At 31.6% G+C, this 13,635-nt stretch overlaps 1 protein-coding gene across 1 annotated transcript in view; it reads right to left on the minus strand.

Moving 5' to 3' along the window:
• The window catches only part of LRRC7 (leucine rich repeat containing 7), a 120,830-nt gene that overhangs the window by 81,945 nt on the left and 25,250 nt on the right, over window positions 1-13,635 (minus strand). The window contains exon 5 of the mRNA XM_032217205.1: window positions 10,110-10,166. Coding sequence (XP_032073096.1) covers window positions 10,110-10,166 — 57 coding nt within the window. The remainder of the gene's footprint in view (window positions 1-10,109; window positions 10,167-13,635) is intronic.

The raw sequence follows: 13,635 nt of genomic DNA on the forward strand, positions 1-13,635 counted from the left end.
TGGCATACAATGGCTGTTGAAGATGAACTTGTGGTTTCAGTCCAGAAAAAGGATATCTATAGATGCTCAGTGGATTAGACTGTGTTTCTACTACTAAAAGTGGTTGTTTCGTGAGTGGTTCCAAGTCCACCAAGGATTTGAAGTCATAATCTGGATGCTGAAAAGACCATTATAAGGTACAATGTATGCATTACAGAGAATTCTTGCTTGGGTTGAAGATGATGAAGAAAAGCAAATGAAGATTGTATTTGCCAGAGGTTTAATATCTAGATGTCAGCCTGGCAAGGTAATCTGGACAAAAAGCACCCCCAGAAGATCTACCTCTAACTTTACTGTAAGGCTACAATACATTTACATAATCTTACAAGTCTGAAAGTACATCTCTTATCTCATCTTTACAGTAAGGAGACTTACACCCCATTCCTTCTTCAAACTCAGCTGCCTCTTCTCTCTGTCTAATCTGCAGCTTCTGTCTCCTAAGGTCATTTCCATATATTATTGCATTAAATTCCAGCAAACTCCAGTTTCTCTGACCAAGAGAGGAAAGACACAATACCAATAATATCTATAATCCCATTCTTAACTGTAGAATTTAAAAGAATATGTAGGGACATGAAAGCCATAGTTTTAGTCTTGCTGTAGATAAAAAGCCACTTCTTTCTCAGCCTCAGGAAAAAGGCAATGGTAAGCTACTTACAAAAAAGTTGCTAAGACAATTGCACAGACTTGCAATTGTCTTAGCAAGACTAGTGCAAAAGCATACAGGTGTGTGTGTGTGTGTGTGTGTGTGCATGCACACATACACAAACACATAAAGGGAGGGCTAGAATTTGATTTGTGCACACCCAAATTAAGGTTGTATTCAATTTGGCACAAATATTCTTAGAGTTAACTAGAACTGAAACTTGAGCTCAGAAAAATAAAATAAAACCAATCATTTGTATTTTTAAAACACTATCTGAAGGGCAGGGAGAGACTGTTCCTGAAGGTATACCAATCAATTACATGGTTATAATTTTATTTGCAAAGCTTGACACTGAAAAAATGAAACTATTTCAGCTCTGTTTTGTCAATTTTTTATAATAAAGTAAAAAATGAACCTTTGAAATGTATTCCTTCAATCAAAAGAGTATTTAAAAAAAGATGAAACAATAAAGACAAAATAGAACACCAATGATTTCCCTCTTTTTGTATAAAAATAACCATTTGCTGCTTGATACATGAAAGAGGCTTAATTTAAAATTATATAAGCATGTAGTTTCCATTTATTTGTTATAAATAAACCCTTTAATATGAACACTTGTTTTTTCTCCATCTAAAATATATTTCATGTACATAATCTTTAGAACACTTGAGGCCCTTAGAACCACATCACTGGATTTGTCAATAGCAAATTTTTATCTTCTACATTTCTCCAATTATGTCTGTCCTGGGATCAGACCCAATCAGTCTTTGAGTAGAAGACTAGCAGGTGAAATAATATAACTATAAATTAGATTTGGAAATGGAAAAATGTTCTAAAATAAGACAACCGCAAACCACTTTTAATATAGCCATAAACCACAGGGATATGTCTACGAAGTCACCAGAAGAGGCTCTTCACATTGCCATTTAGTTTTCTGTCTCATCCTATTCTATCCTATTCTTTAAGGAATTTGAGATTTGTTATTATCATTTTAAACTAATTCTCCGGTGAAAAAATATCCCTTCCCACTCCCACAAAGTGATAAAATAGGTTCAAAACTTATTTACATTGCTCATAATTATAATGAATAATACACAAATTGTTTGCTGTAATTAGGTTTTAGATGTATATAAACTGATCAAAATTAATTGTGTATTTCATTAATCTGAATAAGTGATCAACTCAAGAATAATTTCATTTTAAATTCTTAATCAAAACTAATCAGCTCCTTTGTTTAGGAATATGATTACAATAATTCAATAACTACTTTATAAATTATAAGATTGTTGTTAATTTGAAATTTATTCCATAATGTTCATATTAAATATTTTGCTCTTCCAGATTTTGTTTTGAAATATTTGCAGATGTTATGTATCAGGAGTTCCCAATCCCTGGTACCAGTCCGTGGGCTGTTAGGAACCAATATGTGGCAGTGAGTGAAGCTGCACTTGTATATGCATGAGATCTAAGTAGCGTGTGAAACCATCCTTCCTGCCCAGTCCATGCAAAATTTGTCTTTTCAGTAATTTGTCTTTTGCCTCTGTAAGAGTTACAGTGAGAATTCATACCTATTATCTTAGGCATTGAATAATTATTCAATAATTATTACTATGTAGAAAACAAGACCCTACACTATATATCAATTGTTAAAGTTTCCTTTAAAAAAATAATATATTTACAAAGAGAAAATATTAATTGAGACACTTAGTTATCAACCATGTATTTAAAAGGTATCAAATAATCTCTTGTAGATTTATAGGAGATTTACTATTCTGCCAGGCAATTTCAACATCAATTCTGATAATGGGATCAGATACATTCACATTCACAGTAATAAATATTGCAAAAGTCTCTCCCTCCCTATTATAGTAATCAATGAAAACACCAGGCATTAGAGACTTTGTAAAATTATCTTTTTCCTATGTATCTATGTATTCTGTTTGGAATTATGATACAGCTATGGATAGTCTATTGAAATGGGGCTTCTACAACTATATAGTACACCTTCTTGACTCATTGAAGACACTGCAGTGAAGTTAGGACTGATGTATATTGGCTTAATACAAACTTTGGTAACAATGAAAGTACAGCTGATAGTTAAAGGCAATACTTCAGATATACATAACTGGAAACTTATAAACAAAAGCAATGAAAAATAATGACTTTAATGATTGTATAAGCACCCAATGTTGACAAAGCAGGTTAAAATTGATCTGCTCTTTTCCTCCCTTCTGTAGTCCTTGATATGTTGAAAATGTGCAATGATTCTAGGAGCCAATTAATGTTCTTCCAAATGACCAAGAGAAGAGTGCAATATATATATATATATATATATATATATATATATATATATATATATATATATATATATATGTATATATATGTATATATATGTATATATATGTATATATATGTATATATATGTATATATATGTATATATATGTATATATATGTATATATATGTATATATATGTATATATATGTATATATATGTATATATATGTATATATATGTATATATATGTATATATATGTATATATATGTATATATATGTATATATATGTATATATGTGTGTGTGTGTGTGTGTGTGTGTGTGTGTGTGTTTAATTTGTGCTGATAAATAAATAAAGGGAGACTAGTATAGATCTATTTCAAGCTATTTAGCTCTCATCAGCTAGCCATACCCTTACTGGGATTTGAATATATACATACACATACATATACACACATACATACACTTAACTCAATCAGTATTCTACTTTCTGTACAATCACAGACCTTGAAACAAATAAAATCTTTCATCTACCACAAAAATGGGGGACGGGGGGGGATATCGGTTAGCTCTCCCATTCCTTATCTCCATCCATATTTATGTGTGCATTTATTCAGCTGCTTGAAAAAATAATAAAATAAAATCTCAGTAGGAGAACTTTTATGGTGTTTTGAATTTGTTGCATTTAAAAGCCTCTTACAAATTATGATGATGAAATGATTGCATATCAGCAGTTGTGTAAGTAAGCACTTTCCCCAACAGAATGAGAAATAGGAGAGGAGAAAGACACATTTTAAACAATGCTTGCACAATTACCATAAGCACCATGGTGAAACTAAAAAAAGTATGGGTGTGGGGGACAGTAAGAGAAATCGCATGTCTGAAGCCAATCAATGAAACAATGTAAGAAATTCAACCAATGGCAAAACAGACTTCCATGTGTTTCTGCAAAAAGTCAAAAGAGCTTTGATCAAGCTTCAAATAAAACCACAGAGAACCACAAATAAATTGATGTAACCATCATAAGATGATAGACAGAATTGCTTCTGAAATGCTGCAAAAGTTTCCTTTGGAGGTGCCAGCAATTGTATCCATGGTAATTAGTCTTTCTTCCAAAGGAGTCCCTTCATCAGTGCAAGAATAGCTCTTCCTTTTTCTATATTTTCCCCACCTACCTTCAACATAGGTATTAGAAGACTCAAGGATACTGCAGTAATTTTTAAGTCATTTCAATGGCTTTAGTTATATTCCAGGTAATTTACTTTCCCAGGACTCCAGTAAGTGTCTAATGGATTACATCTAGTAGATAACAAAAATAATAGTTTATTTGTTGGGGGTGGTGGTGAGGGGGTGAGAAGGAGATGGTGGGAGGGAGGAGGAGAGAGGGAGAGGGTACGGGAGAAAAATCTCCTTTTCTGATATTATAATATTCACAGGAGGGAGTCAACAAATCTCTCTTGCATCCTTATTCACATTATCAGTGGCTTGCTGACAGTATCATGGTCTTGCTGACATCAATGTGTGTAAAATTACTTCTGCAAATATGTTTTTCCTACAGATATTTGGTCTAAATGTTTGCCTGTCTCAAGGTGCAAGAGGTTATGAGGAGAAAAGTAACAACAGAAATGTTGAACGTAAATAGCCAGTTTGGCTCAAGCTACAACAGCATGGCCAGAAAAGATTCAAATTGGTCAAGGATAAACCACAATTAAATAATAAATAAATGACAGCTGCAAATACTATTATGGTTACTAGTACTTTCTAATCATGTTATTAAGATTATACATTATAGAAGTCTGTGTAATTCTTTTTCCTTACTTATGCCTCACTACGAGGGGCCTAAAACTAGCAGGTTTGATGTCATTTGAGCAATATTTACAAAGCATGAGGCTTCCCCAGAGCAATCTATTATAAAACACTCCAGCACTTAATTTTCCAAAGTACAGATGCCACTCTCGGGACAGATAGATCTTAGGCTTTTATGGTCAATGTGAATTAGTAGTATAAAATAATTATGCTCAAAGCTATAAGTTAAAATCATATTTGCCTCATTTTCAGAAAATATACTAAAATGTGAATTAGCCACTACTGTCATGTTAAGCATGCAGAACTATCTTAAGGCTAATTGTAAGTTAAATAACCATAAGTGATTTAAGAATGAAGTGGAATAGTCACACAATTTACTGTGTAAGCTATATGAATGTATTTGTTTGTTTCTTTGTTAAATTTCTTTGCTCTCCATTTCACAGCGTGGCTATTTGGAGTGTCTTATATCAATAAAATAACAATAACAAAGCAATGAAACAATGAAAATAAACAAGGAAAGTACAATAATATGAATTAAAAGATGGGCTGAAGGGGATCAGGAAGCATAGGTGTGGGGGAGAAGGTGGGGTCAGCTAATTAACCAAATAGCTACCTTCAGTGTTGAATTAGCCTTTTTTTTTTTTTTTACCAAAGACTTAGGGAAAGACTTTCTTAAATTTAGTTCTGACATTAACATGAAACCTCAGGAGTTAAATCTTCTTTGGATGCCAAAGATATCCTTATTTTTAAGCCATGACTTAAATAATTATTCTATATGGCCCTTTAAAAATTCTAGATAAGAGAATTTGATAATAGCCCTGCGAAAAAATCAGGTGGAACAATGGCTGATAACCTCTTTCTATCGGTCAATGATAGAAAATGTCCTCAGTGGTTTAACTGCTGAGGAGAGGAAGGCACTACAGAGAGTGATCAATTCGGCACAAGAAACCATTGGTTGCCCTCTAAAACAACTGGATGACATTGCCAAGTCTTGCTGCTTTAGCAGAGTAAGGAAGATATTCAGAGATGATTCACACCCTGATCAGTAGTGTCTCTTCGCACTTCTACCATCGGACAGAAGACATCAAAGCATAGCCAGCCGAACAAATAAGTTTAAAAATAGTTTCTAACCTTGAGCTAGAAGTCTCTTAAATACAACCACAACCACCGTTGGTGCCGCCATCTTGTTTTTACGTTCTGCGCACACGTGGGAACGTATGACTAGTTTTTCTTTTTCATTCTTTCTTCTTTTCCCCTAATTGCATTTTATTCTTTATTTTTTTATGTTATTTGTATTTATTGTTATGGATTGCACCAGTGGGCTAAAACCAATAAATACAAATTTATTTTGTACAATGACAGTAAAGGCTATATAAATATATAATTGTTGGGTTAGACTATTGGAATTTTTTTTTGTATTTGTAGCTCCTAAATACACAGACAAAATATTTCTAATCCATATCCAAATATGGATTCGTACTAATGTCTTATTACTTTTAGTCACTAATATTTATAAAATAATAGGGATGCTTTATAGTAATTTTTAAGAACACTTAGAAATATTAAATTCAAATTTCACAAACTCAAGTTGTTCACTCAGAAATAAATTCAATTTACTATTGTTCAAATTAATAGTTGTGAAAGGAAGAGTATAAATAACCACATAAATTTATACCCAACTAAAGATCCATATAATAACAAATTTGGATATACTTAATTTTTCATAAAATATGAAAAATTGTACAAACAGAAGCCAAACTATTTATACCAGATAAATAGCCACTATGCACTCAATCAACTGTTTATATAAATACACTATCTTTAACAATATGAAGATCTTAACAACACAAGGATTTTGATGCAATTCTCTAACAAAGTATAAAATTAGATAAGTTATTATTCTGAAAAATCATTTGCCATATTCAGTTACAGTTAGGACAATTTTATGATACAGGTTATTGACTATTATAGGTAGCACAGTTCCAATATCAGAGGAAAATATGAAAATAAAAAGCTGATTGTTGAGTAGAGAACAATTTTCTGATTCACTATTTCTCCATTTAAAGCCAACCCTGCTGCTTTGCTTTTTATCAGAAGCATGCTCAGTCAAAGTACAAACGATGATCAATGAAGCTTTACAATGAAGTCAGGTGAATATTACCTGCTTTGAGTGAATATGTAAATTAGGAGCTTCTTGTTTATAGAGCTAAAGAAGCAATGATAGTATTGAATGTGGCAACACAAGGAGTAGCTTTAGTTAAAATAATAGCAAAGTCACACATTTTAACTGCAACAAATGTTTCAGGTTTACTATAATTCATGGAATAAAAATATGACAACAACACCTTGCTCTTGTTTTTATTAGCATGTGTCAAAACTACATACCTTACAAGAAATGTCATTCTTCCATGAATCCCAATGCTTTTTTTAAAATCAACATCTTCTTCCATAGTGTAATCCTATTCTTTTACAAATTTTACAATTTTTTTATAAGACCTTATTTCCATTATTAGTGCAGTTGATTATTTTGCTGGGTAATGTTCCAAGTATACATAAAACATAGGTACATCTTTACATATTGAAATACAGTTTATATTATAATACTTCATCTTTAAGAAATATTTTGGACTTATTTGCTTTCCCCAATTCCAAGCGCATGTTACAGAGTAAGTGAAATTACTATCAATAAAGATGCTCACACAAATCATTATCCTTGTTTTGGCTTAGTCCTTTCAAATCTTATGCTGACACCTGAATTTGTTGGCAAGCATTGAAGCAAAATTTTACGTGTTGCTTTTTACCATGTTATTAGGAGAAAAAAGGCCAGTGCTTTAATACATACTTTAATTCAGTATTTACACAGCATCTTCAATCAGTGTCACAATTCACAGGTAGGTCACAATTAATGCAAGTTTTAATAATGGGCTATTCAATTTAGATACTGGGTCACTTTTAATGTGACCCATGTAATGCAATTGAGGTTAGCATATGCATTTGTGATTGTATTAGACATTGCTAATCTATATTTGTGTAAAATGGAGAAAAGGAAGATTCTGTCAGAGGAAAACAGTACAAGTTTATAAAAGATACTCATGATATACTCTCTCTCTCTCTCTCTCTCTCTCTCTCTCTCTCACACACACACACACACACACCTATATCCATGTTGACACATTATTTGCACAAAGGTAGCTGTTATTAATCTTACTCCTATATCATTTCCTCTCTTCTAGTAATTGCACTGTCAGAATGTTTTTCAAGAGTAGCAATCATTTGCTTATTAAAATGACTATTTCCCTTCTTCCTATATAGGCTTGTTGAAGCAAATTTCAAGTAATCCTTTCATCCATATCAGATAATTAATGCAATGTTATTACTAAGGATCAACTAGATACCTGAAACCCTGTCTTCAATTAGCAATTATTATACCAATAGCATTCAAGCGATATGGGATCGGACGGGGGTCTTTTAAATTGCATTGCATAGGATCAGCAGCCTTATAAAAAGAGACTTATCACAACTAAATTGCAGTCTTTATTAGATACATTTCTTGTTCATCCGCCCAACAAGTATGCTTAAGGTACAATACCACCACAATCTTTGGAGAAGGGATATTTTTTTGTTTTTCTGTTTTGTATTTTATCTTTTATGATAAAACAAAAATATAGCTAAATAAGAAGGGATGCTTAGTACAATCACCTGAGTTTCAAAATACATAACTAAGGCCTGATCTAATTCAAGATGGAAAGGAAAAAAAGATACTTTATTGTTCCGAAAAATTCAGAGCAAAAATTCGGCCATTACTGTTTTATCAACACTTAAGGCACACTAGACGTGGCGATAGCTATATTGATTTTCTCTGAGCTAATCTTCTAATTTCTTCTTTATTTTTTTCCCATTTATAATGTATATGGAGCACGCACTCTAAAGTTTTTTTGGGGGGGTAACAATTTATGTTTAACTACAATTGCTAATTACGGTACGTTCATAGGACCTTGGCAACTATTGATGATCAAAAATTAAAAAAGGAAAACATTCGATTTATTTATTTTTATTTATTACTGTCTTTTGTTATTTTTTATAAATAATTTAAGGCAACAAACACTTTGAGTCACTTACTCTCTCTCAACCCAATCTCCTCACAGAGGAGATTATGGGGAAAATAGAAGGAGGAAGGAGTATTATATTATTTTTTTCATATTTGCAATGGTTTAAAACTGTCCTATCATTATCTCATATAACTTTGTTCAGCTTTTATAAATGTTCTCTATTTATTAATTCACTTCTCTCAATTAATCTGTAAAAGCTAATTGACTACAATGTAACTGATTATTTCTATGAATGGAAAGCTCACTGATCCAGAGGAATAAATGGGAAGGGATTTTTCTTTTCAACTTCCTCTTATCCTCTGTAGCTTTTATTGCCCCTTTCCTAAGCTACATAGAATAAGGTAAATATTTTGAGAGATCATGTGGGACTGTGTGGAACAGAGGTAACATTGACAAAAATAATCCTTTCAGTGAAAAATGTAACTTTCAGCAAAAGCCCTGACATTCTATATAAATATAACCTAAATAGGTGGTTATAATAAAACTCTTGTATCCCAGGATATAGTGCAGATATTAATAGGGGTGCAAAAGTATAATGCATACTGAATTTTTTTAAAAGAGGCATAAAGACATTAAATAAATTTTGACATAGCAAGATTCGGAAATCCTTTGGTCATTATTAAGAAATAACCTGGTTAGGTTAAACTTAATCTTGCTTATGTATGTCAAATGGGAAGACAAGAAATTTGCATCAGAATGGATTAAGAGGGTTTGTGACTAATTACTAACCAAAGCTAATAGACTGACAGAATATATTTGTCTATGATGAATCAAAAATATATTTTATGTGACAAATTCTTGATAACTGGAATATCCTATATTTGAATACAGCATTAGGTGTGGGAAGTTTTTTATGTCAGAAGGCGGCTGAGATAGATAATTCTGCATTGAGTGCATTAGGGACACTATGAAAATATAGAACTATCCAGTATATGAGCTCTTATATGAATTGTGTTAATGAATTTTGTTTAAAAAATATATTTACATCAAAATGAGCTTCGGTTTATACATTTATTTGCTTTTTTCTAAATACTTGATTATCATTTACAATTTTAACTATTTGTCTAATTGCTATAGTTTAAAATAAATTCCCCAATGATTAATTTTCCAAAAGATTTAAGTCACAACTTGAAATGAGAATTGCTCAGAAAAAAAAACCATACTGTACAATATTTAGTGAAGAACAAATTACGTTTTTGGAAGATTTCTGTATGCTACAATACGCAGACACTTACTTTGGCAGCGTTTTCAAGTGATTCTCTCGTAATTCCAATATTCGTAATTTAACAAGTCTGGAAATAATAAAGATTAAAAGAAATTAAATTAGGAATTCATTAATTGCTGGGGAGTTTTTTATTCCACTGCCAATAATGCAAGCCACACGTGTACATTAAATTATTCCTATGCACCTGTAAAATCTCATATGACAAGCATAACTTTAACTGTTTTAAATTCATTTCTGATTACATCTACAAGGGAAATATGCTAAATTCCAATATTCAGTAGATATTTCTAGTTCTAAAATGTTAACTTAGATGACATTAATCATCTATGATTGCTGGCAATGTTCTTCTTGATGATCCCCATGAGAGCAATTAAAGGGGAGAAAAGTACAAAAAGGCTTCTATAAATGTAAGTTACCATCAATTAATACTTTTGAAATTTACTCAAGCCAGAGTAAATGCAAAATATCATGAGCACGATTCAGCATGTATACATTTATTTTGATTTTTCTATAGTACTAACAAAAATGAATTAATTGTGTCTTTGTAAATTAATTGGTAAAGAGGAAACTTAGGAAGAAACAACATCCTATGGGAGAAAAAGGAAAGTTCTTTTGAAAATGTCAAATCTTTGACAGTGATAGTAAGTTATTAATCCTGTAAACTTTAGTGTCTTTAGAGAGAATAAAACATGTAACATTTTCAAACGCTTCTCATGATGATTGATTAAGAGCTATAGAGATATCAGGTATTTAAAATGCTTAAAATAAAATGCAATATGGCAATCTGCATAGTAAACAAACTATTGGAAAACCTATAAAAGCTTTAGGTATTAACTACTATTTTTAACATACATATATTTTAAACAAACATTTTCTAGATATCTTTTTTCCTCCTATAATTAAGAAGTTTTTATTTTATCTAAAAATATCTTAGAATCATATTTACAGGAAATGATTTTTGTGGGAATATATATTTAATGCAACATGCTATGTATTCTATTTTGATGTCAAGACTAGAAGATATGTTAAAATAATAAAATTACAAGATTCAAAATTGTAACATCAATGTATGTAAAAACTATATAGATGCTTTTATGTTAAAGCACATAACCAACTGACAACAATGAAAGAAAGTAAAATTATAAAATATAAAAAAGGGAAATGATATGCACCACATTTTGTTATTTTGTCACAAGTCAAGATTTATTCATGCATTAAAAAAAGGGTGAGCAAATTACACTTTGACCTTCCCATTTTTTTCTAAAAAAGGCAAAGTGAATTTGGAGCATCTCAACTGTAGTTAAAATCAGTGACCTACGGGAGATATGTTGCAACTCATAAATTATTTCTATGTGTAATTCTTCACCTTGCAAAATGCACATTATATTTCTGCTTGCTTTCTTTGCTTTTCTGTGAAATATATGACATAGCCTATTCCCATACAAATAACTGGATACATGATATTGCCTATATTGGAAACAATTATTATGGAATGATCAAGTAGATTGGGGGTCCCCAACCCCTGGTCCGTGGACGGGCCATCCGCGGCATTTCAGCAACCACAAACAAGCAAAGCCCCACTCCCAGGATGCAGATAGCACACAAAACCTTGCTCCCTCTGGTCCGCAGAAAACCTTTTTCCCACAGAACTGGTCCCTGGTGCCCAAAAGGTTGGGGGCCACTGAAGTAGATGACAAACCCTTATTGGATTTATTTATACCTTTTTCAATCAAGTGGTTCCAATGCCTGGGCTAAGGTGCCAAATTTTAGACTAACCAATCTATTCCTTCAAATGTATTGGTTAAGCCAGATATGATATCCGTTTGCAAATTGTAATGTTAAAAAAGCTACATACTGTGATTAAACGTCTTGGTTAGTAAACTGTTCCCTCAAATGTATTGGTTAAGCCAGAAGTTTCTTCGGCTCTGACAGGATAGTTGAGAATAGAAGGATTTATATTCCTTGCAGGATGTATGCAAATGTCTAGCTGTCTGCAAGAAATATAAATCCTCCCATTCCCCACTATCCTGTCAGAACTGAAGAAGCTTCTTGGATTAGAAGTGAAATATCTTCAAAGAAAAAACAAAATCCAGTTGCCTCTTGAAAATGCACCTTTGGGACCAGCCTATGTGATTAACAAGAACATCCATATTTTTTAAAATCTCTATTCCATGAAGGGTTTTTTTTTACAGGTTATTCCTCCTAATTAAGAATCTCAAAGGCTGCCTGAAATCAAGAAATAACAAGGACCTCAATATAGATTTTATATTAATCAGAATTGGGTTCCCTTTGAATGATATATTTAATTAAATAGGTACTTGAAATTAGCAAAGCCATTGATAATCTTAATTATGTTGTCTCATGTAATAGAGGAAAATAGAAATTGAGCATTCGTGTTACTGTAGGTAACTCCTCCTTCTCTGAGATAAAAGTAATTATATACCGTAACTATCTTGGGGAAGGACTAAAGAAATAGTACTCATGCAAACATTGTTTGCTCTGTCATCCATGACTATAGAGCAATAATTTGTAGTATAGTGAAAACCAGATATAAAAGCAAATTATGATTTGCTATAAATCAAATTGAATTAAGTAGAAAATACAAACAAAGAAATATGCAAATCTTTGCCAGATGATTATCAACATTTGAGACTTCTTTCACCAATAGTACATATACAGTTCTTTTACATAACATCAAAATACACTTTTTATAACAGTAATAATTACTGGCACAGTAATTGTAAAATATATATCTGACAAATTGGTCATATAGTATATTTATAAAAGGAAAATAAATGAATTAAAATAAATATTAATTTATTGGCTCAACATTGGAAAAAGACATTTTGTTGGTAATATCAAACTGGGAAACCAAACTTGGGGAATACACAGTAATGGCAAAATTAATAGTATAAAGAACTGAAGTTTTATTAAATGTAAGACGAATGGCTTTGCTGTATATTACATACAAATTCAGACATTTAAGAGTATAATTTTTAAGGAGAAAAGAATTGATGAAAAATATTAATTGGAAACAATTTCTTTGTTTTATGAATATGTTGATGCAATCAGTTGGATACAATTAGAGAGAAATAAAGATCATGTAGTTTCACTATATTATTTTAATTTATTTTTCTCTTTAAAAACATTTCTCTGGATGGGAAAGTTCATAATTATTTGTAGACCCGTTATATAAGGGCAGAAGCACCTATTAGGTTTTTTATTTATTTATTTTTCAGTATCCAGCCAGAGTGAATTCTTTATGTTTAATGATATATTTGACATTTGGAGTCTAACCCTTTTTTAATACACAGATATTTTTTCTGTCTTTTTTTCTTTGTTAATGTTGGATGTTTGTTTTTCTGTTTTGCATTTTACTCTTATTGATAAATGAAAATAAATACAAAAAAATTCCTCTCTCTCCCCTCTTCCTTCCCCCTCCCCTCCTTACATGATTAATAATGTGCATCTACCCTTGCAACAATCACCAATATTAATACTATTATATTCAAAGATGTATAGAGACCTATACACCT

Source organism: Thamnophis elegans, chromosome 5, assembly GCF_009769535.1.
Source record: "Thamnophis elegans isolate rThaEle1 chromosome 5, rThaEle1.pri, whole genome shotgun sequence".
NCBI classification, from domain to species: Eukaryota; Metazoa; Chordata; class Lepidosauria; order Squamata; family Colubridae; genus Thamnophis; species Thamnophis elegans.